Source organism: Pleurodeles waltl, chromosome 7, assembly GCF_031143425.1.
Source record: "Pleurodeles waltl isolate 20211129_DDA chromosome 7, aPleWal1.hap1.20221129, whole genome shotgun sequence".
Taxonomy (NCBI): domain Eukaryota; kingdom Metazoa; phylum Chordata; class Amphibia; order Caudata; family Salamandridae; genus Pleurodeles; species Pleurodeles waltl.
In genome coordinates this window covers 782,101,414-782,124,799 of record NC_090446.1, presented here as the reverse complement: position 1 = coordinate 782,124,799, position 23,386 = coordinate 782,101,414, and the positions used below count along the sequence as shown (strand labels likewise).

The window sequence follows — 23,386 nt, the reverse complement described above, 5'->3', positions numbered from 1 at the left end:
GGTGGCAGAGGTACCCCTTTTATGCCCAAGAAAGTGCCCTCAATAGAGGTTGCAGTCATTAGCCAATGGGCTTCTCGGTTCCATCCCACCTGATGACCACTTCCTGTGAAGTGTGTTATCTAGCTATCACATATTGAACACATGTTCTACTCTACTCGCATGTTGCACCCTGCCTTAGAACTCAATCGGCCTGCTGTAAGGGTGAGTAACGCATATTAGAAAAGTTTTTGGGACTGTGCCATTGTTTTAAAATGGCAAAGGTGAGTTACCAGTTTAAAACTGCCCTTTCAGTCTTCATGAACAAACTTGGAGTCGTGTTTTTCTTTATCATATGGTGGCTCAACTAGTGCTGCAGTCCACGAGTGGCACTAACTTACAGGCCCCTAGGTACCTCTGGTACCATACACAAGGGACTTACTAGTAAGTTACACTATGCCAGTGGGGTATAGACCAATCAACCATTTAGCTTTTTAAGGGTCAGAGCAAATGCACCTAATCTTGTTTAGCAGAGCTCGGGCCTTCCAGAGCCATTACACCAGTGCCTAGAAGCCACAAATTGGGACAAAAAGTGGATTAAAAATTGCAAAAGCCTGTTTTCTCAGTTGGCAAAACATCCTACAGCTGGGTCCTTAAGTTAGTTTAAATGGTTTATGCTCTGCTTATTCTTTTCAACTCATCGCATCTTCCGTCTACATCAGGTGAGCACCTCTCCACCTTGCTTCAGGATGTACAAGCTCTTCTAGCTAATGAAGCCATAGAGTGGGTGTCAGCCTTCGAAACACGGAAGGATACATTGCTTACCTGTAATCCTAGTTCTCTTCCAGGGGAATCCTTATCAATGTCATAATAACTGAATAGTCCTGCCCTTTTTTCCCAATATCCTAGGGATTCCAGAGGTACCCAGAGTTTGTGGGTTCCCCTGGAGGAGACCAAGAAATTAGCCAAAATATAGCTAAAATTTCATTTTAAAAGAAAATTGGAAAAAAGGGCTGCAGAAGAAAGTTTTTGGTCCCGGGCTCAGCAGCCATCTAGGGAAATCTACCACACCCCAACATTTCTGAAAACTAGATACCCAAGGGAGTCCAGGGAGGTGTGACTTGCGTGGATCCTTCAGTGTTTTCTTACCCAGAATCCTCAGCAAACCTCAAATGTGCCTTTAAATAAAATCACATTTTCCCACATTTCTGTGTGGGATCACCGCACCGGCACAAATTTCCTACCATCCAACGTTCCCCTTCAGCCTCCCGATAAAAATGATCTCACTTGTGTAGCTGGGCCAAGTGGCTGTGACCGGGAAGAGCCAAATACGTCGAAATTGAGTGGGAACCAAAGCAGGTCCAAAAGGGCAGTTTGGGAAAAAAATAAGTTTTTAAGCTGACAAGTAGGGCAGAATATTTATCGGTATAGATGAGACAATGCTGGGTGCAGATTCCGGAAGGTTCCATCACAAAAATGTGGGGAAAAATGTGAGATTTCAAGCAAAGTTCGAGGTTTACAGGGCATTGTGGGTAAGAAAATGGTGCGGGTGCATGTGAAGCACATCACCCTGGACTCACCCAAATGTTTAGTTTTCATATGTCTAGGTCTCATAGTTTATTCTAAAAAAAGTGCACCCTCACTGTTCCAAGTGGGACAATTTTTAGAGTTAGACAAGCCCTTATGGCCCACATGTAAAACCAAAACCCAGAATAATCAAATGTCCTCTTGCTTTCTGTTGGGATAATATCTTTAAGTGTGTGGGGAGAGCTGAAAGACTGTTACCACCTTCAGTTGGGGTAGGTGCATAACTATACCCATACTGGTTGGTAGGCACCACACCACTTTTTTTTATTTTTATTCTCTGGCATCTAGTAGGTTTTCTGCACCCCACTCCCCTCCCCTGTGGAGTGAAACAGGGGGTAATTGCCCCATCTGCCCACCAGTGGGCAGAACAACTTTGTCCCATTTATTTGGGGGTGGGGGTATGGCCCGCCCCCACTCCTCGGTGCAGATGGACCTTACAAAAATGGGCCGATCTGCCTCCAAGGGGAGTAGAAATGTCCAACAGTAATGTGCCCCCACGGGGAGTGACCCTTAGCCAAGGGGCTACCTCCCCACACACCCCTCTTTGTGGTGAGAGAAGACACAACATCTCCAGCAACCGCTGCACCCATCGTCCATGACCCAATATGAGGTGGGTCACTGGTGCCAATGAGGTCCAGTGGCTCCCCTGAGCTCAAGACTACCCTAGGTTTCTCTCTGCTGGACTCCTCGACGATGCCTGCAGCCTCAACACACAGGACCCCCTGACCGTGAGTTCTCCCAGACAGAGAAACCTGACGCCTAAGGACATCCCTGAGTCCATTGGCCCTGGACTAAAGGACCAATGGTGCGCCTAAGTCCCCGAGCACTCCGTGTCTACAACCTACCTGTTAGGTGTCCCCGATTGGCTTCCTTGTCAGAGCCTGCAGCCTGTTTTCACTAGGACCAATTCCTATTGAAAATCATTGGGCACCCAACACCTTGCTGCACCCCTGCACCTGGCCTAACCCTAACCAGTGCTGCCTGGAGTGACCTGCTGGTGTGGTTCTTATTGGTGCCCAGTAGTTACTTTAACTGTCTGAGATTGGCCTCATAATTCATTAACGGTGTGTTTGAACATTCTTTTCCTCCATAGGTTAACATTGAAGAACTCTGAAATTGCACTGTTGATTTATTTCTTTTTTTAAACGAAAAAATATTTATGCATAAAAACATACTTACCTTGTAACAAAGGTCTTGGATTTAAACTATTTATAAACAGACGCATTATTTTTCTAAATTGGTCTCGGATTTATCCTCTGAGTGTGCCACTGTGAGTACAAAAAATGCTTAGATCTACCTTCTGATAAGCCTAACTGCTCGCCCACACTACCACAAAAATAGAGCATTAGTCCTATCTACTTCTGGCTCTGCAAAGCAATAGGGGATCCTATGGACTCTGCACAGTGTGCTTTTTTTAGTGCATCATATGGAGAGCCAACTTCCTACACCAACTCTCCTTATTTAAGTTCCCTCTTGTAAATAGATTCCTCAAAGAACTTGTACATAGGTTTCCCCTTCACCTTTCATTATGCCTCAGTTTGACCTTAATCTAGTCCTCACTTTCCTGATGTTTGCTCCCTTTGAGCTATTTCACAATTTGTCACTCTGGCTGCTCATGATCAAAACAGCTTTTCTTGTGGCAATAATATATGCCGGAGGGGGAGTGAGCTGCAGGCTTTTTTATCCAAGCCTCTTGACCCAAAAAGAGCGGGCCCTAGTTTGGACACACCTGTGTTAGTGCTCTTCATTGCTCTGAACTCTTGGCGTGGAAAAGTAACTGTCAGCACTTCAGGCACAGATGACACTGATGACACCATGCGGAACCGATCAACGCTACCTACCAGTACACAGGGGTACTGCTCACACAAAAATCTTCAAGATCCAGTCTGACGCCTGGGAAATTCAAAGGTAAAGAATCTGCGGCTAGATATTGTCTCTAACAAATAATGCTTTAATGAAGATAGGTAACTTGTCCTTTGGGATGCTTGCTGTTGAAAGAATCAGTGAGCTTAAAGGCTGCCTGCTTATTCCTACTCCTGTTATTGGTCCTATTTTCTTCAAAGGAATGCTGTTATTTCCAATTAATTTCCCATTATTAGCAATACAGTGATGCAAATCCTTTTCTAGTGTCTGATCGTGTCCCGTTACTGCAGCTGTTAACGAGTTATTTGATTTGGAATTCCAGACTGAGAAGACTTACATAAATGTATATTAAGTACAGTTTTATGGAAAGAATGAAAGCACATGTTTAATATAAGTATACTTTTTGTAACATTGGCAGATCGAAAAAACTGTCTGTACCTGCCTCGGTTGTTTCCAGAATCATGGGAAGAGGTGGATGTAATATCTCTGCAATTCAGGATGTAACTGGCGCCCATATTGATGTAGACAAGCAAAAAGATAAAAATGGTGAACGAATGATCACAATAAGGCAAGTAAGACTTAAACCATTTTTGAATGTAAAGTAAAAATGTCAAATAAGCTTGTTAAGTATTTTTGCACACTTTGGTATAGTTCCAAGTATAATTTTGCAAAATTGACATCTAAGTTTAAAATAGTACTCTAATGAAACTTAGAACTCCATTACTTGACTGTCCCTAAAGGCTGTTTTTTTTGCACACTGTGGATACTGTGTTTCTCCAGAATAAGATTTACATGCATGCAACATGCCCACTGTGAGATTGAGAGTTCCTAGGTACGTTATATAAAGGAGTTACCATTGGGCAAATAATAGTTTATTATTTAAGTTTAGTTAGCAGATTCACTTCATTGTAAACTGTCCGAATATCACCAAAGAGGTAAATGTGCTCTACACTCAAGTCATTCTACAGACCACCATTCAGATTTGTACTAATCATACTGTGTGAGGAGGACCTGTTGCAGAACTCTTTCATCTCTTCATTTGAGTCAAAATCTTAATATCTGATGGATAAATCTTCCAACATATTTGACTTGTTCTTAGGAATCAAAACGTGTAGGCCTCAAAACCAGTAAGCCAGCATTGCCATCCATTTGGGCTTAATTTACGCTTGGTCTGCTGACGAGCCTGCCAAATCCCATGTTATCTTTTTCAGTGTTATGATCTTGTCTGATAATAAGAAATAGTCCACAACCTGGAAGAGACATTGAGAATTAACGGTCCCAAAAGCATGACTGTTTCCACAGGCATTTTGTGTTGTTTTATGAAGACCTCTTTGAAGTTCTGTTCCCTGCACCTTTGAGGTGCATAGGCAAAGAGCAGTTAGAGGCCACAGTGTTGCATCCCAAGCTAAAACTCATCATGCACATATAGAGACCCAACAAGGGCATTTTCTTGCTGCATGTGTGTCTGCATTTGACCTAGTCGATGTCATCATGAGGAATTTAATTGGAGAAAGACAGAGCTGTGGCCCTGTGTCAATGGGAGGGTGAAGTGATGCCAGTGCCGCTGTCTGATTGGTGGGCTTGTGGCTGTAGACACTTGGTGTCATCTGGTTACTCTTGAGAAGCATAGCCAGTTAAGTTTTGAGGACCAACATGATGCCTTAAAGGATGTTCTGAAGATGAGGAATCTACATGAAAATTATGTTCAAGGCATGTGTGGTTGTAGGTACACATGCTATGCATGCTTCTGCCATCTAGTGTTGGGCTTGGATGGGTGTAAGTGTTTCATCTTCAAAAAAGTATTCTAAGTCATCAGGTACTGTGACTCCTCTTGCTGGTAATGCACATGGTCATCAGCTCCACTGTTAGATTTTTTTCTCTCTGCCGTCTGGTTCGGATGTGTGCTCTCATTCAACACCGTTGCGGTGCTCTCTTCGGTCTACACAGGTTGCTTCTTTCAGTCAGTGTTGTTCCCAGACGCATTCCTTTTTTCTCGTAGTCATGGTTTGATGACTCCAGCTTTGACCTGGTGACTTTCGGGTCGACCTCGGCCTGCGTGGGCTTTTGCCCTTTGGGGCCTCCTTCGGTCTCCAGACCATGTTTTCCCTGACGCCATTCCGCTACTGTCCTCGCTGCCACGTGAAATACCCTCAGTCTGACCTCCATCAAGACTGTAAATTGTGCCTGTCTCCTGAGCACAACTAGGTTACCTCAAATGCCTGCTACTCTGTCCGCTCCATGAACACCCTCCGTGATCTGGCTCAACATCTCGAAATGTCGCATAGGAGTGAAGACATTCTGGGCCTTTTGGTCCCCACAGCCATTGAGGGAAACCACCGCCCACAACACAGGCGAGGACGCTTTCTCCCCTGACAACATTTCTAGCTCCGATTTGGAGATTGAGGATCTTTCACCAGTGCAACCAGTGATGAGTACAGTACTCCCTTACCTTTGACGCTGCCACTTTCCAAAGGTCGACCACAGAGATAGGCCATCACTGCCTTCGGGCCATGGTCAGCTCTGATCTCCTCCTTTGGATGTAATGCCTGGATCGGTGCCAAAGAAACCATTGAGGCCGACTGCTTTGGTGCCTCTCTCTTCAGAGCCGAGCCGACCCCTTTGATGTCGAGATAGAAGTCGGTTTTGTAGCTGAGATCCTCGGCACAGACTGGCCTCAGCTCACGTACCCTCAAGCAGATCCTCAATAAACTACAAGAGGAGAATGACACAAGCACTTAGTAATACATACCCACATGGAACGAACTGTCACCTGCCCTCCGGGGGCCTGCTGCTCAGTTTCCCACAAGTCAGCTGTCCTTCGAGGAGGCCTCAGATATGCCACCTCAAGCCGTGCAGGAAGGTGGACAAGACTGCCAGTCCTTTGCCCGTCACTCTGCCACCGTCTCACCCTGTCTCACAGCGCTCACTTTCACCACCCACTTCACCAGGTGACCCCCTTCCTTATACACCTCATGGATCACCTCACTCAGACATAGGGGGGCCGTAGGAGATGGGATACCTTCGACACACCTCGGCGGGGTGATCCCTGGGACTGCTGTGATGCTGACCCACCAGGGGGACACAGATCCCGATTTGTACCCTGCCCAACCCTCTCTCCTGATGACTCCACATCCTACCTTGAACTCGGTAGTAGGGCTGCCTCCTTCCACTAGGTGGATCTCCACACTGAGCCTTTGAGACTCCTTCCTTCACACACCACTCCACCCAGTGCCTACCCATACTGCACGACACTCCAGTTAACTTTTCAGGACCCTGTCCATGCCAAGGTTATCACACTCAGGGTGGAGAAGAAATACAAAGCTTTCCCATACTGACCCCCTTTACATTCATGATCAGCTCCCACCTGACTCATTCATTGTTACTTCTGTTGTGTGTCTCCTGTTATAGTAACAAGACAGCTGGATTTTGGGCGGCAGCACCACCAAGCATGGGGTACTGAGTCTGAGCCCACACCATGTGACAGCTTGCAGCCTTTCGGCTTGCCAGCAGCACCTCACTAGTAACAAAGGTAAGAATGATTTGTGGAAGCCTATTGCATGACAATCGGACTCCTCAGGGATGTCTTGGTTGAACTGATCGTACCCTTTCCTCTCAGTTATACAAGTCTCACACATGCAAGACAAACAGAAGCAGAATCTTAGTTCAATAGCTTTTATTGAAGCAACTGCATTCTATGTAAAAAGACATGCACTGCGATTATGAGGATATTGAAACAGTTTAGTAGTTCAGCAGTGACCATTAAAGTGAAACACAGAAAGTCAGTCCTATTATTTTGTCACCATGTTGTATCTAATATCCCTACCTACACTGCTAAGTTTCTACATGGGCGCAATAGCAGTGGTAGCCCTAATCCACCCTTCTAGTCCCAGGAAGGAAACCCAATCCCCAAACCTGTGTTAGAGGTAACAATTAGGTCTGTTAGTCTGCTGTGAGTCTTCCTATGTAGACAAAGAGGAAGCATTAGTTTAATCAGACAATGCAATGACATGCAGCATGAGATGGCAAGCCGGCTGGAATGTCCCCTCTAAGTTGGTGGGGGTAGCATGTTGTTTTATAGTAAGAAAACATGTTGTTCTTAGAACTACCCTGATGTGATAACACATTATTCTGTGTAGGGTGCTGAGACATTGTACTCTCTGGACTGGCAATACCAGGTAAACTCTAGTGTAAAGCCTTAGAGTGAGCACAGGATGAAATGTCGTGCAGAGAAATGAATAACAGTTCTGAGTAGCAGGGCAACTGATATGAAATAACAAAACATCACCACTAAACTAAAGCCTTGCTAAAATAATAAGAGGAATAAAATGAGAAGTGACTAGATGACAGGGCACAGACTTCAGACCCCAGGTAAAATGAATGTGCCTACATAAACACACAAATAATCACACCACCACCACCCCCCATAAAAGGGCTAACTCACAGGCTACTCTCTGTAGGAAGCTGGCTGTGTATATACTACACCAAAGTAAGGTATAGTGTGCACAGTCAGGTGGATCCCCAGAGGCTAAAGTAGATCATACTAATGCTCTCTTTTGTGGTTTAGATGAGCACGGGGGGGAGATTGGGGGCACACATCAGCACCAAACACACACATTCTGCGGCACAGGGGTGGCTGGGTTCAGGTTGCAAACACAGGATTGGGCGCCCCATGATTTTCAATAGGGGAACCTGGTTGGGGTGAGGGGGGGGCAGACTGGGGGGGGGGGGGACGGTGTCACAAAGAATCTGGCGGCTGGGTCCAGGCTGTCAGTTGCAGAAATCCAAAGTCTGGACAGGTATGTAAGGACCTCACTGGACGTTGCTTGACTGTCGGTTGGATTCCCCAATGCCAGCGGGCTGTGGATTTAGGGGTACCTTGGGCGTCTGGAATCTTTGTCTGATCCATTCCCGTGCAGGGGTGAGGGGGGTCCTCCCGATTTAGGCTGCAGACGTCATTGTGTTGGCCAGGATGGGTCAACCCAGGGTGAATTTGAGGTCTGAATCGCCTGGGGGACCTGCTCTCGACTTGTGGTCCACCTTGACCCAGGCTGTGGGCATCGGGTGCAGAGTGGGCAGGACTTACAGATCAAGAGAGGCTCTGGAGTATTTCTTGTGGACAGGGCTGCTGTCCTCTGGAGTTCTTGGTCCTGTGCTGGGCAGTCAGTCCGTCCTCTGGTTCTGCAGGATGTCTTCACTGCTGAAGTCCGCTCTTCAGTCCTTCTTCTTTAGGTTGCCAGCTAGGCGCGGTGGAGCCCTTAAATCCTGGAATTAGGGACGTTACATGGGTCAGAGGGCAGTAGCCAATAGCTACTGTTCCTGAGGGTGACTACACCCTTCTGGTGTCCACTTCCTTTGGGGAGGGGGACACAGACCTAACACTATTTGTCCCTGTCCTCCAAACCAAGATGATGGATTTTGCGAGGAGGGTGGTCACTTCAGCTCTGGACACCTTAAGGGGTGGTCCCAGCTGAAATAGTCACTCCTTGTTTTCCCTAATTGTCCTGCCGGACTTGCCGCCAAAAGTGGGCCTTTGTCTGGGGAGCAGGCATCTCCACTAGCTGGAGTGCCCAGGGGCACTTTAACAGGAGGCCTCAGCCTTTAAGGCTCACCGCCTGGTGTTAGTTCCTGCAGGGGGAGGTGTGAAGCACCTCCACCCAGTGCAGGCTTTATCTGATAGAGACTTCTAGTTGCTGAGTCCTTACCTTGGAATTTCCCCCAGGCGTCAGACTGGATTCGGAGATTTTACTTTGAGCAGTACCCTTGCGCGTCAGTAGGTGGTGTCGGTCGACTCAGCGGGCATCGTTGGCGTCATCGCTGTGATGACGTCGCCTTTGTTTATGGCCACAGAGAGGGCTCTCTCCCCATGTGGTCAGAAACTCATCAGGAAGAAGCAGACTGGCACAGACCAGTAAGTCCAGCACTAGAAGTTTGGATAAAATACAGACGGCATCTCTAAGATGCCCTCTGGGTGCATTTTTCAATAAATCCAACACTGTCATCAGTGTGGGTTTATTGTGCTGAGAAGTTTGATACCAAGCTTCCCAGACTTCAGTGAAGCCATTGTGGAGCTGAGGAGTTCGTAATGGCAAACTCCCAGCCCATATATTACATAATAGTATGATCACACTGCACTTACAATGTCTAAGAATGGACTTAAACACTGTACGGGCATATTGCTGATGTAGCTATGCCCTCACCCGTGGTATGGTGCACCCTGCCTTAGGGCTGTAAGGCCTGCGAGAGGGCTGATTACCTATGCCACAGGCAGTGGTTTGTGGGCATGGCACCCTGCGAGGGATGCCATGTTGACTTTACCTTTTCTCCCCACCAAAACACACAAGCTGTACTGGCATGTGCTTGGCGAGGGGTCCCCCAGGGCAGCCCTTGGGGACCTTCCCTGGCCACATGGCCCTTGGTACCTGGGGTACCTTTTACAAGGGACTTAACTGTGTGCCAAGGGTGTGTCGATTGTGGGAACAATGGTACAGTTAAGGGAACCTCTGTAATGCCCCAAAAGCTATGATTTAGGGGCACCCCTGAACCTAGCTTACCAGATTCATGGCAACCTCAAGAAGGACGGAAGCAAGAAGGTCTGCTAAACCGACCCCAGCAGAGAAGACTCCAGACACCAACGGACTTGGCCCCAGCCCTACCTGCCTGTCTGCAGCTACAGAAGGCAAGCTACAAAAAGGCAACGCATCCTGCAGGACCAGCGTCCTCTATAAACCCCCAGAGTACTACCTGCCCACCAGAGGGCCAAGAACACCCGAGGACAGGGTCCCTGTCCACAAGAAACTCGAATAAGGACTCTAGAACTGCACTGGATGTGTGAGTCCTGCCCAATCTGCACCCAACGCCCATGGCTCAAGTCCAGGTGATCCACTGGTCCAGAGCAGGTCTCCAGGTGCTTCCGATCTTGTGTCCACCTTGAGTTGATCCCTCCTGACCAACACAACGCCTGCAGCCTAAACCCAGAGGAGCTCCCTGACCACATAAGAACCGGACAAGGACACCTGACGCCCAAAGGTACCCCTGCACCCTCAGTCCCCTGGCCTTGGGGAATCCCACTGACGGTCCAGGAACAGTCAGCAGGCAGCACTCCTCCTTGTCCAGCCTTTGGTTTTCTGGGACCGACCCAAAGCCAGCCTGCAGCATCTTTGTGCCCCCAGGGTCTCCCTATTGAAAAGCATTGGGAGCCCAACTCTGTTTACACCAGGCTGCCCCTGTGCTGCTGAGGGTGTGGGTTTGGTGCTAACCTGTGCCGCCCCCCACCCCCCAGGTCTGCCTTCCGAAGTGGCAGGTACCAGCAGATCAGTTTCCGAGTGCCCCCAGTCTCTCTAGGATCCTATTCTAAATCCAGCACCAACTTTGACCTCTGCACCCGATGGGCCCCACGTTGCTGGTGGTGTATGTTTGGGGTCATCCTGAACCTTTTCCAGTGGAAATCCTAACCCCGGAGACTGGAACTGTGTGTCGAGTACTTAACTCAAACCTACACTAACATCGACACACCCCCATAAAAAGCCCTGGACTGTTCAGAAAATTGCAGTGTCAACTTTTGGAAGTGAAAAGTGTTGCTTGCCTGAAAACAGTTTTATTTGCCAAACCTAAACTAAGTGCATTTGATACAAGTGCTTGATACATACTTATAACTATGCTTACCTGCAACGAGAATCTTTTGGTTTAGAAATTAATATATTTTTTCCATTGGCCTTGAGTTAGTCATAGTGTGTGCCTAATTTCTTGACTGTGCGTGTACAACAAATGCTTTTCCCTACCATCTAAAATGCCTACCTGCTCGGCCACCGTACCAAAAAAGAGAGAATTGGTATTATCTACTTTAGCCTCTATTAAGCCTCTGGGAACCCCTGGTCTCTGTGCACACTATATCTCATTTTGATACAGTATATACAGAGTCAGCTTCCTACACCACCTGCTAGTGAAGTACCTTCCAGGAATCAACAGCAACTCAACAACCTCAGCAGGATGCAGCAATAAGTCCACAAGAGAGAGAACCTCCTGCAAGGCCTTCTACATTACTTCTGCCATTTTTTTATTCCCAAAGATAGATCTTTTCGGCGTGGCAGAAAATTGCAAATGCCCAAACTTAAACTCCAGGTTTCCACAGCCCAAGGGCATTGCACTATGGATGAATCAGTCGGGGATATTTGCCTATACCTTTCCTCCTCTCCCACTACTTCTGTCTGTAATTTGGAGGCCTTCGCATATGTCTCTTACCCTCATCCTGGTGACTCCCAATTGGGCCCGCTAACCCTGGTTCACCACTCTGATCGAACTCATGTTGGTAGCGCACAAGAGGCTCCCCAACAGACCTGGCCTCCGCACACAGAACCATGGAAAAATCAGACCGTTATTAAAGCTGTTGTGGAGGGCCTCAATAGTTATTCCTCCTCTGTTCTCACCAGCCCCATCATAGAACCTCAACATTCCACTGACAAGACTTGGGGGGTCCTCCGTTGGAACCCCTCCAGTTTCTCTCTCGAAAGGTGGAATTTCTGATCGTGTAACACTATGAATCAATCAAGTCAAGCTCCGTAGGTCGAAGGCATAGGTTAGCGCACAGCTGCTAAGTGGCTCAAGTGCAAACAGCGCTAGCAACCTGCTCTCATCTGTTCCCCCAGAATGTGCTTCGACCCATGGAGCTTAACTTGATTGATTCATAGTGTTGCACAATCAGTTTCTGATTATTATGTTGGGTTTCTTTTCAGGGGAACATCTAAAACTACCCTTTGACCCATAGATTATATTTTAGATGTGGGGTGGAGTATCAGTTATCCTTATCTTTATGGTTTGGGTCCCGAAGAAGCGGTGTGGATCTTTTTTGGGCCTGTATGGCATGAAACATGTCAACCTGATTAAATCTAACCAAACCAGTGGCTACCTTGGCACCTTCCACACCCCTTTAGTAGCCCTAACCCACTTTTTAGCCCTGCCAAGAGAACCTTTACATTAAAGTTGACTTTTGGTATCTCTTAGACAGTTTTATTCTCCTTTCACTTGTACATGCACATTCAGTTCACCCCCACACTCTTAGGTCACCCTCACATATATACCTCATCGTACAGCAGCAAAGCACAAGATCTCTGCTAAAGTGACCCGTCGGGGGACCCATGGGGCATTGCAGCACCGGTCCCACGAGGAGCACGCCCCATGATGAAGCATGACATCTTTAGGGATGTGTGAATTTGTCCATGTGATTCCCCACCTCATGTTTTCCTTCCTTCACTCTGCTTTTACTTCTTTCTGATAGGAACAGTGCCTCCCTTTCTTAATGTATTCTATTTTTCAGGTTCTATCTGCCCAGGACCCAGGAGAGTGGTTAACGTTGGGCTTGCAGGATGCTTACTTCGACATTCCCATCCTGCCTGCCCACAGACATTAATTGCGGTTCACAGTGGGCCACGAGCACTTTAAGTTCACCTTGTACACCCCCGGCCTTACCAGTGCCCCTTGCTATTCACCAAGGTGATGGCAGTTGTCACTGCTCATCTGCGCAGATCAGGAGTTCCAGTCTTCCCCTATCTCGACAACTGCCTTTTGAATGCAGACTCGCCCAAAGGTGTCTTCTCCCACCTCCAGACTCACTATAAACGTGTTGAAGTCTCGCCTGATTCCCTCTCAGATGCTCCCTTTCATGTGAGCTGTTCTAGGCACAGTGCAGTTTCAGGTTTATCCTCCCGAGCAGGGAGTCCGCGATATTCAGGCTATGATAACTGATGTTTCAGGCTCTGTCCTGGATTTCAATGAGAATGACTGAGGCTCCTGGGCCGCCTGGCCTCCTGCATCCTGCTGGTGACACATGCCAGATGGCAAATGAGGGCTCTACAGATCCAGTGGGCGCAGCATCAGGGGATTCTCTCCAACATGGTCAGGATCTCAGAGGGAAATGCACTAGATCTGCATTGTGGCTGTCAAATCCAGATTGGGTCAACTGCAGATCTCTCTCCCTTCCCCAAACAGATCTCACAGTAGTGACAGATGCGTCGCTCCTGGGATGGGGCGGAGGTCAGAGGCCTCTGGTGTCCAGTGGAGTGCAGGCTCCACATCAGCCTTTTGGAACTCAGGGTGATCCGACTAGCATTGAAAGCATTCCTTCCCTCTCTCAAAGGGAAAGTGGTGCAGGTGCTCACCGACAACACCACCACCGTGTGGTACGCCACAAGCAAGGTGGAGTGTGGTCGTGGACTCTGTCAGGAGGCTCTTCGCCTCTGGACATGGCTGGAACGCCAGAGCATTTCACTGGTGGTTCAGCATATGGCGTGCTCTCTGAACGCCAGAGCAGACAAACTCAGCCATTGATGCATAGTCGATCATGAATGGCGTCTCCATCCAGAGGTGGTGCAAGGTCTCTTTCAGCAGCATGGGGAGCCTTGGTTAGATCTGATATCCTCTGCAGAGAACACACAATGTCAGCTGTTTTGTGCATTGAATTTTCAAAGGCGACACTCGCTCTTCAGTGCTTTTCCTCGCGAGTGAAGCTCAGGCCTCCTTTACTGCTTCCAACCAATTCCACTTCCGCCCAGGGTTCTGAAGATCAGGCACGACCAGGCCCAAGTAATCCTGGTGGCTCTGGACTGGGCATAAAGTCTGGTATCCCGAGCTATTAGGCATGCCCATCGATCTTCCGATCAAACTGCCCCTTCGGGAGGATTTTCTGTTGCAGGAGCAGGGAACAGTCCTTCACACGAGCCTGTCCAGTGTCCGCCTTATTGGAGGAGATTGAGTGGCAGCAGTTGACAGCTTTCAACCTCACCCCCCCCAGTCTGTGATGTTGTCTTGGTAGCCAGGCGTCCCTCCACCAGTCTGTTGATCTCCTTTCTCCTCCTCTCTCGAGGTTCTCCTCTCATTTCTGTCTCTTGCCCAGCAGGACTCTGCTCTGGGCACCCTCAAGGGTTATTTGTCTGCCATCTCTGCCTTTTTAATGCTGCCAGACCAACCTTCTCTGTTCAAATCTGCCATTGTCAGGAGGTTTGTTAAAGGACTCACCCACATGTTCCCTCCTATTCCGTTCATAATGCCCCAGTGGAATTTGAACTTGGTCCTCACATATTTCATGTGTGCTCCTTTTGACCTGCTCCACAACTGTCCGCTGCGCGTTTTGACTCTTAAAACTGCCTTCTTGATTGCCATCACCTCTGCTCGCAAAATGAGTGAGCTCCAGGCTCTCTCTCTCCTAAGCTACCATTCATGGCTGTCCATCGTGACAGGGTGGTGCTTCGTACCAGGGCTTCCTTCTTTTGCAAAGTGGTGGCACTGTAGGAAAGTCCTCCTTTTTGCCCTGGTCACCACCAAATTTCTTGGACAGATGGACAGATATTGGTGTTTCTGACTCTTGGCTGTGCCCTGGGTACTGCTTACCAGTCGCAGGGCCAGTGCTCTGTGTAAAGTGGATATGCAAATTAGGCTAATTATAATTGGCAAAATTAACCTACCTATAAGTCCCTAGTATATGGTGGGGCATGTAGGTTTAGGAACCTCAGCATAGGTAGTGCACCCATAGGTGCACTGCTGAGGTGCTCAGTGTCATTTTAATGGCAGGCCAGCCTTGCTGGCTGCTTTTAAATTAAAGTTAAATTCCAATTTGTCTTTGGAATTAAATACTTCCAAATTCTTAAACTTCCTTATTTTTACATAAGTCACCACTAAGGTGTGCCCTAAGTGCCCCTAGGACAGGGTGCTATGTAACTATAAGCAGGGACCTTCTAAAAATAGTTTTTATTAGCCCTGGTGAGGTAAAACAGCCAAATTAGTTTTTCCTCATTGTAGAGAATTACCTCCATAGGCTAGAATGGGGAGACTTTATGAATTAAAAAAAAGTCCCCTTAAGTAACTGATACATCAGGTTTGGTATCAAATGAATTGTTATAATGAATCTCACAACTTCCAATTGTTGGATTTAATATAACTTGTTCAGGTTAAGAGTTTTAAACTACCTGAATAAGTTGCCAACTTCAGCCCTGCAGTGTTTTGCTGCTTTGCTCTGATTGGCCAGCCTCTGGCAGTCTGGCCAAGCTGCCTTGATGAGGTGTGAAGTAGCCTAGCTCAACACAGAGATGTGCCTGGTGGAGGTGATTTCCTCTCAACAGATAAGGAAGCAGGAAAGCGGAGGGCTGCCAAACTGGTCTTCGAAGGCAGGGAAGGACATTTGGAGCAACCCAGCACCCCCCTCACATCCTGCAAACCCAGACAATTAGGTAATCCCTTGATTAGATTAGGAGAGGGGTGTGTTTAGGATTTTTAGCCACACCAGTGGGTGGGCTCAGCCAGATGTAACCTCCCCAAAAAATTTTCAGCCGTGATGGATTTTTGAGGAATGTTGCTCCCTGGGATTGAAATTGGAGAAACAGTACCCCCCTGTTTTTCACCCAGGAGTAAGGATAAAACTGTCAGACCTGCACCCACACCTCAGATCCCTACCAGGAAGACTTACAGAAGAAGGACGACTGCCTGCTTGACCCCTGACCCGCACCTGGACACTGCACTCTGGAGGATTGCACCAGCTGCACACTTGGGCTTCACCACAAGAAGGACTTTTCCAGGCTTCAGCTGGTTCAAGGAGGGACTCCCTGTTTGCTACAGGTGAAAACTTGCTAACCAGAGTCCCCTGCACCAACTCCTGAAGAAACAGACCACTGTGCAGTGGCCAAATTGGAGTTCGCGCCAGGTGCATTCTGGGAGTTGTAGTCTGCACCCTCAAGGAGCATCTCAGAGCTTCTGGAACCTTGTGGTGAGCTGTGGACCTCAAAAGAACCTTAAAGGAACATCTGGAAGAAGATCCAGAAGTTTGGAGAAATTTGAAAAACTTTTGGAAAAAAAGCTCCATAAAGGGACCGACCCGCCACGGGAACTCTAGCTGGCTTGCCTCAACCGCGATCCGGCCTGACTTGCAGGTTCATCCTGGTGAAGTAAATCTCCGAAAAACTGACTAAGTCCGAGCATAGGAAGTTGACCGGGACCTCCCAGGCAGTGATCTGAAGAGGGCTCCATGGACCCAGAATCAAGATTCAGGTTTACCCCGGTCGGAGGATTGTCATCTCGAAAAAACGCCTAAGTCCAAAGGTAAAACTCTCTACCGAGGGCTCCCGCGACATGTATCTGAGGAAGAGTGCCAGGAGGTTGGATTGGACTGGTGACTTGGTCCCGCTGAAGAAAATCTCCAGAAAAACGATGAAGTCAGAAGGTAAACTTTTGACCGAGACCTTCCGTGGGCTGTAGCCAAGCAGGGCTCCATCACGGTCGGCCTCAAACTTTGACTTTGCCCCAGTGGAGGTGCAACCAGATGACCAGATCGGCACTATTAGTTTCTAAGCGCTAAAAAGCATGAATTCTTTAAAAATTCAGATCTCTCTCTATATCCGATTTTATTATTCGTTTTAGTGTAGTTTTAAAGCTAAAGATATTTCCCATTTTTATAAATCTGTTTTGGATTTTTAAACTGTTTCCTGTTTTTTATTTAATTACTGTTTTGTGATATTTGAATGCTTTATACTTTGTCTCCTAAGTTAAACCTTATCGCTCATTGCCAAGCTACCAAGGGTTGAGCTGGGTTTAATTTGAAACCTAACTGGACCTAAGTGAAGGTTTGTGGCCTACTGCTAAGTGTAGGTACTTACCTGCCCTTACCAATAACCTATTTTCCAACAGACACCTTTTCATGTAGGCCAGTCAATCACCTTGCCTAATTTTTACCCACCCCCGCATCCATCTCATGAGGAGAGACTCCACCGCTTGGATCCAGAAAGAGCGTTGGCTTTCTACCTCAATCGTACCAAAGATTTCCGGGTGGACAATCGACTTTTTGTGGGTTATGTGGGTGCGAAGAAATTAAGAGCGGTGCAGAAGAGGACCGTCTCGCGATGGGTAGTCCTCTGCATCCAAATCTGCTACGTTTTGATGAAAAAGCAACCTCCTGAGGGTTTGCATGCTCATTCTATCAGAGCAACTGCTGCTACAGAAGATCTGGTATCCAGCAGAGTCCAGACTCCACATCAATCTGTTGGAGCTCTGGGCGATCAGACTAGTGTTGAAAGCATTTCTTCCCTCTGTCAAGGGGAAGGTAGTGCAGGTGTTCATGGCCAACGCTACTGCCATGTGCTACTGCAACAAGCAGGGTGGATTAGGGTTGTGGACCCTTTGTCAAGAGGCTCTGCGCCTCTGGACATGTCTGAAAAAACAGGGCATATCCCTGGTGGTTCAACATCTGAGAGGCTCCTTAACGTCAGAGCAGACAAACTCAGCTGACAATGCTTAGTCAGTCATGAATGGCATCTCCATCTGGAGGTGGCGCATGGTTTCTTTCATCAGTGGAAAGCGCCTTGGTTAGTTCCGTTTGTCTCCACAGAGAATGTGCAATTTCAGCAGTTTCCCACATTTTTCCAAGGCACCTCTCGCTCAACAATGCTTTTTATCTCGAGTGAAGCTCAGGCCTCCTGTACGCATTTCCACTTATACCACTTCTGCCAACAGTTCTCAAGAAGATAAAGCACGACCTAGCTCAAGTAATCCTTTTGGTTCCTGACTGGGCACGAAGAGTCTGGTATCCAGAGCTATTGAGCATGGCCATCAATCCTCCAATCAGACTGCCGCTTCGGGAGGATCTTCTGTTGCAACAGCAGGGGAGAGCTATCCACCTGAACCTGTCCAGTCTTCACCTTCTTGTGTGGGGATTAAACTGTGGCAGTTGACAGCTTTTGGCCTTCTGGCCGAAGTCTGTAATGGAATCTTGGCAGGCAGGCGTCTCTACACCAAAACAGAATATGTCTGCTGTTGTAAAGACATTTGTGGCATGGTGCACAGACAAGTCTGTTGACCCCCTTTTTGCCTCTCTATTTGAGGGTCTCATATTTATACTTTCTTTGGCCCAGCAGGGCTCTGCACTGGGCACTCTCTAAAGGTTGTCTGCAATCTCTGCTTTTTCAAGGTTGTCTTATCAACTTTTTTTTTTAAAAAGGAAGCTGACCTGTTGTGTGGTGAGCACCTATGGTGTGATAACCTTAAACCAAGCCCAGGTATCCCCTAGAAGTGAGGTGTAGGCAGTATCTAGGAAGCCAGGGCTCTCTAGAGGTAGCTGTGAATGAGCAGCCAAGACTTATCTAGGAGACATGCAAAGCTTATGCAGTACCACTGTAGTCATACAGCAGCACTTACACACATGAAAGAACCACACAGTGTTACAAAAATAAAGGTACTTTGTAGGAAGTTGGCTCTTTATGTACTATTTCAAAGTAAGAAATAGCATGCACAGAGTCCAAGGGTTCCCATTAGAGGTAAGATAGTGGCAAAACAAGATAATTCTAATGCTCTATTTTGTGGTAGTGTGGTCGTCAGTAGGCATATCAGAGGGTAGTGTTAAGCATTTGTTGTACACACACAGGCAATAAATGGGGAACACACACTCAAAGACAATTCCAGGCCAATAGGTTTTTATATAGAAAAATATATTTTCTTAGTTTATTTTAAGAACCACAGGTTCAAGATTTACAAACAATACTTTAAATGAAAGGTATTTCACTTAGGAACTTTAGGAACTTTGAATTAGCAAAATAGCATATACAGTTTTCACACAAATGGCAATAAGCTATTTTAAAACTGGACACAGTGCAATTTTCAACAGTTCCTGGGGGAGGTAAGTGTTTGTTAGTTTTGCAGGTAAGTAAACCACCTACAGGGTTCAAAGTTGGGTCCAAGGTAGCCCACCGTTAGGGGTTCAGAGCAACCCCAAAGTTACCACACCAGCAGCTCAGGGCCGGTCAAGTGCAGAGGTCAAAGTGGTGCCCAAAACACATAGGCTTCAATGGAGAACGGGGTGCCCCGGTTCTAGTCTGCCAGCAGGTAAGTAGCTGCGTCTTTGGAGGGCAGACCAGGGGAGTTTTGTAGGGCACTGGGGGGGACACAAGTCAGCACAAAAAGTACACCCTCAGCAGCCAGGGGGTGGGTGGGTGCAGAGTGCTAACAGGCGTCGGGTTTGCAATGTAGTTCAATGGGAGACCCAGGGGTCTCTTCAGTGAAGCAGGCAGGCAAGGGGGGGGGGGCTCCTCGGGGTAGCCACCACCTGGGCAAGGGAGAGGGCCACCTGGGGGTCACTTCTGCACTGGAGGTCTAATCTTTCAGGTCCTGGGGGCTGCAGGTGCAGTGTCCTTACCAGGCGTCGGGTTCTTAGAAGCAGGCAGTCGCGGTCAGGGGGAGCCTCTGGATTCCCTCTGCAGGCGTCGCTGTGGGTGTTCAGGGGGGTCAACTCTGGCTACTCACAGGCTCGCAGTCGCCGGGGAGTCCTCCCTGTAGTGTTGGTTCTCCACAGGTCGAGCCGGGGGCGGCGGGTGCAGAATGCAAAGTCACGCTTCCGGCGGGAAACGTGGAGTCCTTTTAAAGTTGTTTCTTTGTTTCAAAGTTGTTTCTTCTTTGGAGCAGAGCCGCTGTCCTCGGGAGTTCTTGGTCCTTTTAGATGCAGGGTAGTCCTCTGAGGCTTCAGAGGTCGCTGGACCCTGTGGAACGCGTCGCTGTTGAAGTTTTTCTTGAAGCGGGGAGACAGGCCGATAGGGCTGGGGCCAAAGCAGTTGGTGTTTCAGTCTTCTCTGCAGGGCTTTCAGGTCAGCAGTCCTTCGTCTTCAGGTTGCAGGAATCTAGTTTCCTAGGTTCTGGGGAGCCCCTAAATACTGAATTTAGGGGTGTGTTTAGGTCTGGGAGGGCAGTAGCCAATGGCTACTGTCCTTGAGGGTGGCTACACCCTCTTTGTGCCTCCTCCCTGAGGGGAGGGGGGCACATCCCTATTCCTATTGGGGGAATCCTCCAAAATCAAGATGGAGGATTTCTAAAGGCAGAGGTCACCCCGGCTCAGGACACCTTAGGGGCTGTCCTGACTGGTGGGTGGTGACTCCTTGTTTTTCTCATTATCTCTCCTGGACTTGCCGCCAAAAGTGGGGGCTGTGTCCAGGGGGCGGGCATCTCCACTAGCTGGAGTGCCCTGGGGCATTGTAACACGAAGCCTGAGCCTTTGAGGCTCACTGATAGGTGTTACAGTTCCTGCAGGGGGGGAGGTGTGAAGCACCTCCACCCAGAGCAGGCTTTTGTTTCTGTCCCCAGAGAGCACAAAGGCCCTCACCACATGGGATCAGAAACTCGTCTCTCAGTAGCAGGCTGGCACAGACCAGTCAGTCCTGCACTGAACAATTGGGTAAAATACAGGGGGCATCTCTAAGATGCCCTCTGTGTGCATTTGTTAATAAATCCAACACTGGCATCAGTGTGGGTTTATTATTCTGAGAAGTTTGATTCCAAACTTCCCAGTATTCAGTGTAGCCATTATGGAGTTGTGGAGTTCGTTTTTGACAGACTCCTAGACCATATACTCTTATGGCTACCCTGCACTTACAATGTCTAAGGTTTTGCTTAGACACTGTAGGGGCATAGTGCTCATGCACCTGTGCCCTCACCTGTGGTATAGTGCACCCTGCCTTAGGGCTGTAAGGCCTGCTAGAGGGGTGACTTACCTATGCCACAGGCAGTGTGAGGTTGGCATGGCACCCTGAGGGGAGTGCCATGTCGACTTAGTCATTTTCTCCCCACCAGCACACACAAGCTGGCAAGCAGTGTGTCTGTGCTGAGTGAGGGGTCCCTAGGGTGGCATAAGATATGCTGCAGCCCTTAGAGACCCTGGCATCAGGGCCCTTGGTACCAGGGGTACCAGTTACAAGGGACTTACCTGGATACCAGGGTTGTGCTAATTGTGGAGACAATGGTACATTTTAGGTGAAAGAACACTAGTGCTGGGGCCTGGTTAGCAGGGTCCCAGCACACTTCTCAGTCAAGTCAGCATCAGTATCAGGCAAAAAGTGGGGGGTAATTGCAACAGGGAACCATTTCCTTACATACTTTATTTTAGTAACACAATTACTAAAATACTATATAGGCAATACTTAATTAGCAGGCGAGTAAACACAGTATTATATACACCTTAGTTATCAGGAATGAGCATAGAAAGCAGTAGAAAACAGTGCAATAACAATAGACAGTAGTGAATCGAGAGGGAGCCCAAACCATATACTAAAAAAATGGAATGCGAATGGTGGACCTCCACCCAGGTTAGTGAAATCTGTAGAGGAGCTGGAGGAACTAAGAACCCCAAAACGTGAGTACCAGAGTGCCCTTCAGCGACCAGGGCAGAAGAGGTAAGTACCTGTTTTTTCCCAGACCCACAGATAAACTTTGTAAAAGGACTGTGTAAGACCCAAGCGAGACTGGAAGAAACAGAAGATGGATCCTGATAGAAGAGGACCTGGAAATGAAGGGGATCAAGTCCAGTTTCAGTTGACTTAGTACCCACCCTTCTGGAGATGCAGGACCAGGTTGACGATGAAGACCAGGAGTCGCCAATGCAGCACAGGAGCAGAGGAAGAGTTCCAGCAGTGATGCAGTCGATGTCCCACGTCGGAAGAAGAGTTGCAGTCCATCAGTGGTGTGGAAAAACCACCAGCAAGCCTTGTCAAAGGCAAGAGTTGCATAAGAAGTGTTGCAGACCTGCTGGGGACCAGGAAGGTTCAAGGGGACTCAACCCAAGGAGGGGAGTCCCAGGCGACCCTCAGCAGTGAGGCGAGCCAGACGTTAAGGATGTAGCCCCCACAGGCAGCAGGTACAGGAGTCACAGAGAGGTCCCCTCAGCACACCTGGAAAGGAGTTCCATGATGCTGGAGCAGCGGGCAAGAGACTGTGTTGCAGAGAAGAGTGCTGGAGGCCGGGGCTACTTGGAGCTGAAGATCCCTTGGAAGAAGAGGTAACCTCCTGTGGTAGCTGCAAGAGTTGCGCTGTACAGGGAGAGGCAAAGAGTCACCGCCTCCCAAGTTGGACAGAGTGTAGAGGGGACCACTCCAGACCACCACCTGTGTTGCAAGATCCACATAGAGTTGCAGGGCAGAGGTTCCACGCAGCCGGTTGTTGCTGCAGTTGGTGCCTGCGGATAGAGGGGAGTGACTCCTTCACTCCAATGGAGATTCCTTGCTTCCTGGTGCAGACTGATGACTTTCTGCCCTCATAGGAAGCACAGCCAGGGAAATATTGCAGTTGCTGGAAGGAGAAGCCAGAGAAACAATGTTGTAGAGCGAAATCGTCACTGGAGCTGCAGATTGTAGGTTCCTGTGAAGTCCAGTTGCGGTTTCAGTGGCCAGAATTCGAAGTAAGCTTTGCATAGGAGTCCTGCTGCAATCTTGCGCATTGTATCGGAGGACTCACCCAGGAGGGAGACCTTATATAGCCCTAACTGGGATTGGTCACCTAGCAGGGTGACCACCTATCAGGAGGGGGCTGTGATGTCACCTGCCTGACCTGGCCACTCAGATGCTCCCGGAGGCCTCTGCCCACCTTGGATTCAAAATGGCAGAATCAAGTGGCCACCTGGAGGAGCTCTGGGCACCACTCCTGAGGGTGATGATGGACAGGGGAGTGGTAATTCCCCTTTCAATTATCCAGTTTTGGGCCAGAGCAGGGACCTTCTAAGGGCACATTTGGTGCAAGGAGGTCACCAAATGTGCCCTTAGAAGCATACCAGTGGCTTGTGGAGACTACCCTCCGAAGCTATGTAACACCTATTTCCAAGGGAGAGGGTGTTACTTCCCTCTCCCACAGGAAATCCTCTGTTCTGCCTTTCTCTGCCTGAGTTGGTCAAGCATCAAGTTGGCAGAAACCTGTCTGAGGGGTGGCAGCAGCGCTGGCTACCTGGAAAACGCAGAAGACTGGTAGGAGCAATGCAAGGGGTCCTCTAAGAAGCCACCAGAGTGCATGGAATCATACAACCACTGCTGGCAACAGTATTGGGATATGATTCTGACATGCCCAGGTTCGGAGTTACCATTATGTAGCTGAACACAGGTAGAGACCTCTGCCCAGTACACTGGTAAAATGTCTTCCCCGCCCTTAAGAAATCCAGTGTAATGGAGGTGGAATTCGTAGG

The 23,386-nt window shown here is 48.3% G+C and overlaps 1 protein-coding gene across 3 annotated transcripts in view; it reads left to right on the top strand.

Moving 5' to 3' along the window:
• ANKHD1 (ankyrin repeat and KH domain containing 1) overlaps window positions 1-23,386 on the top strand; it is an 896,896-nt gene that overhangs the window by 635,339 nt on the left and 238,171 nt on the right. For all 3 annotated transcript variants that reach the window (XM_069199295.1, XM_069199294.1, XM_069199296.1), the window contains exon 28: window positions 3,845-3,994. In XM_069199295.1, coding sequence (XP_069055396.1) covers window positions 3,845-3,994 — 150 coding nt within the window. The remainder of the gene's footprint in view (window positions 1-3,844; window positions 3,995-23,386) is intronic.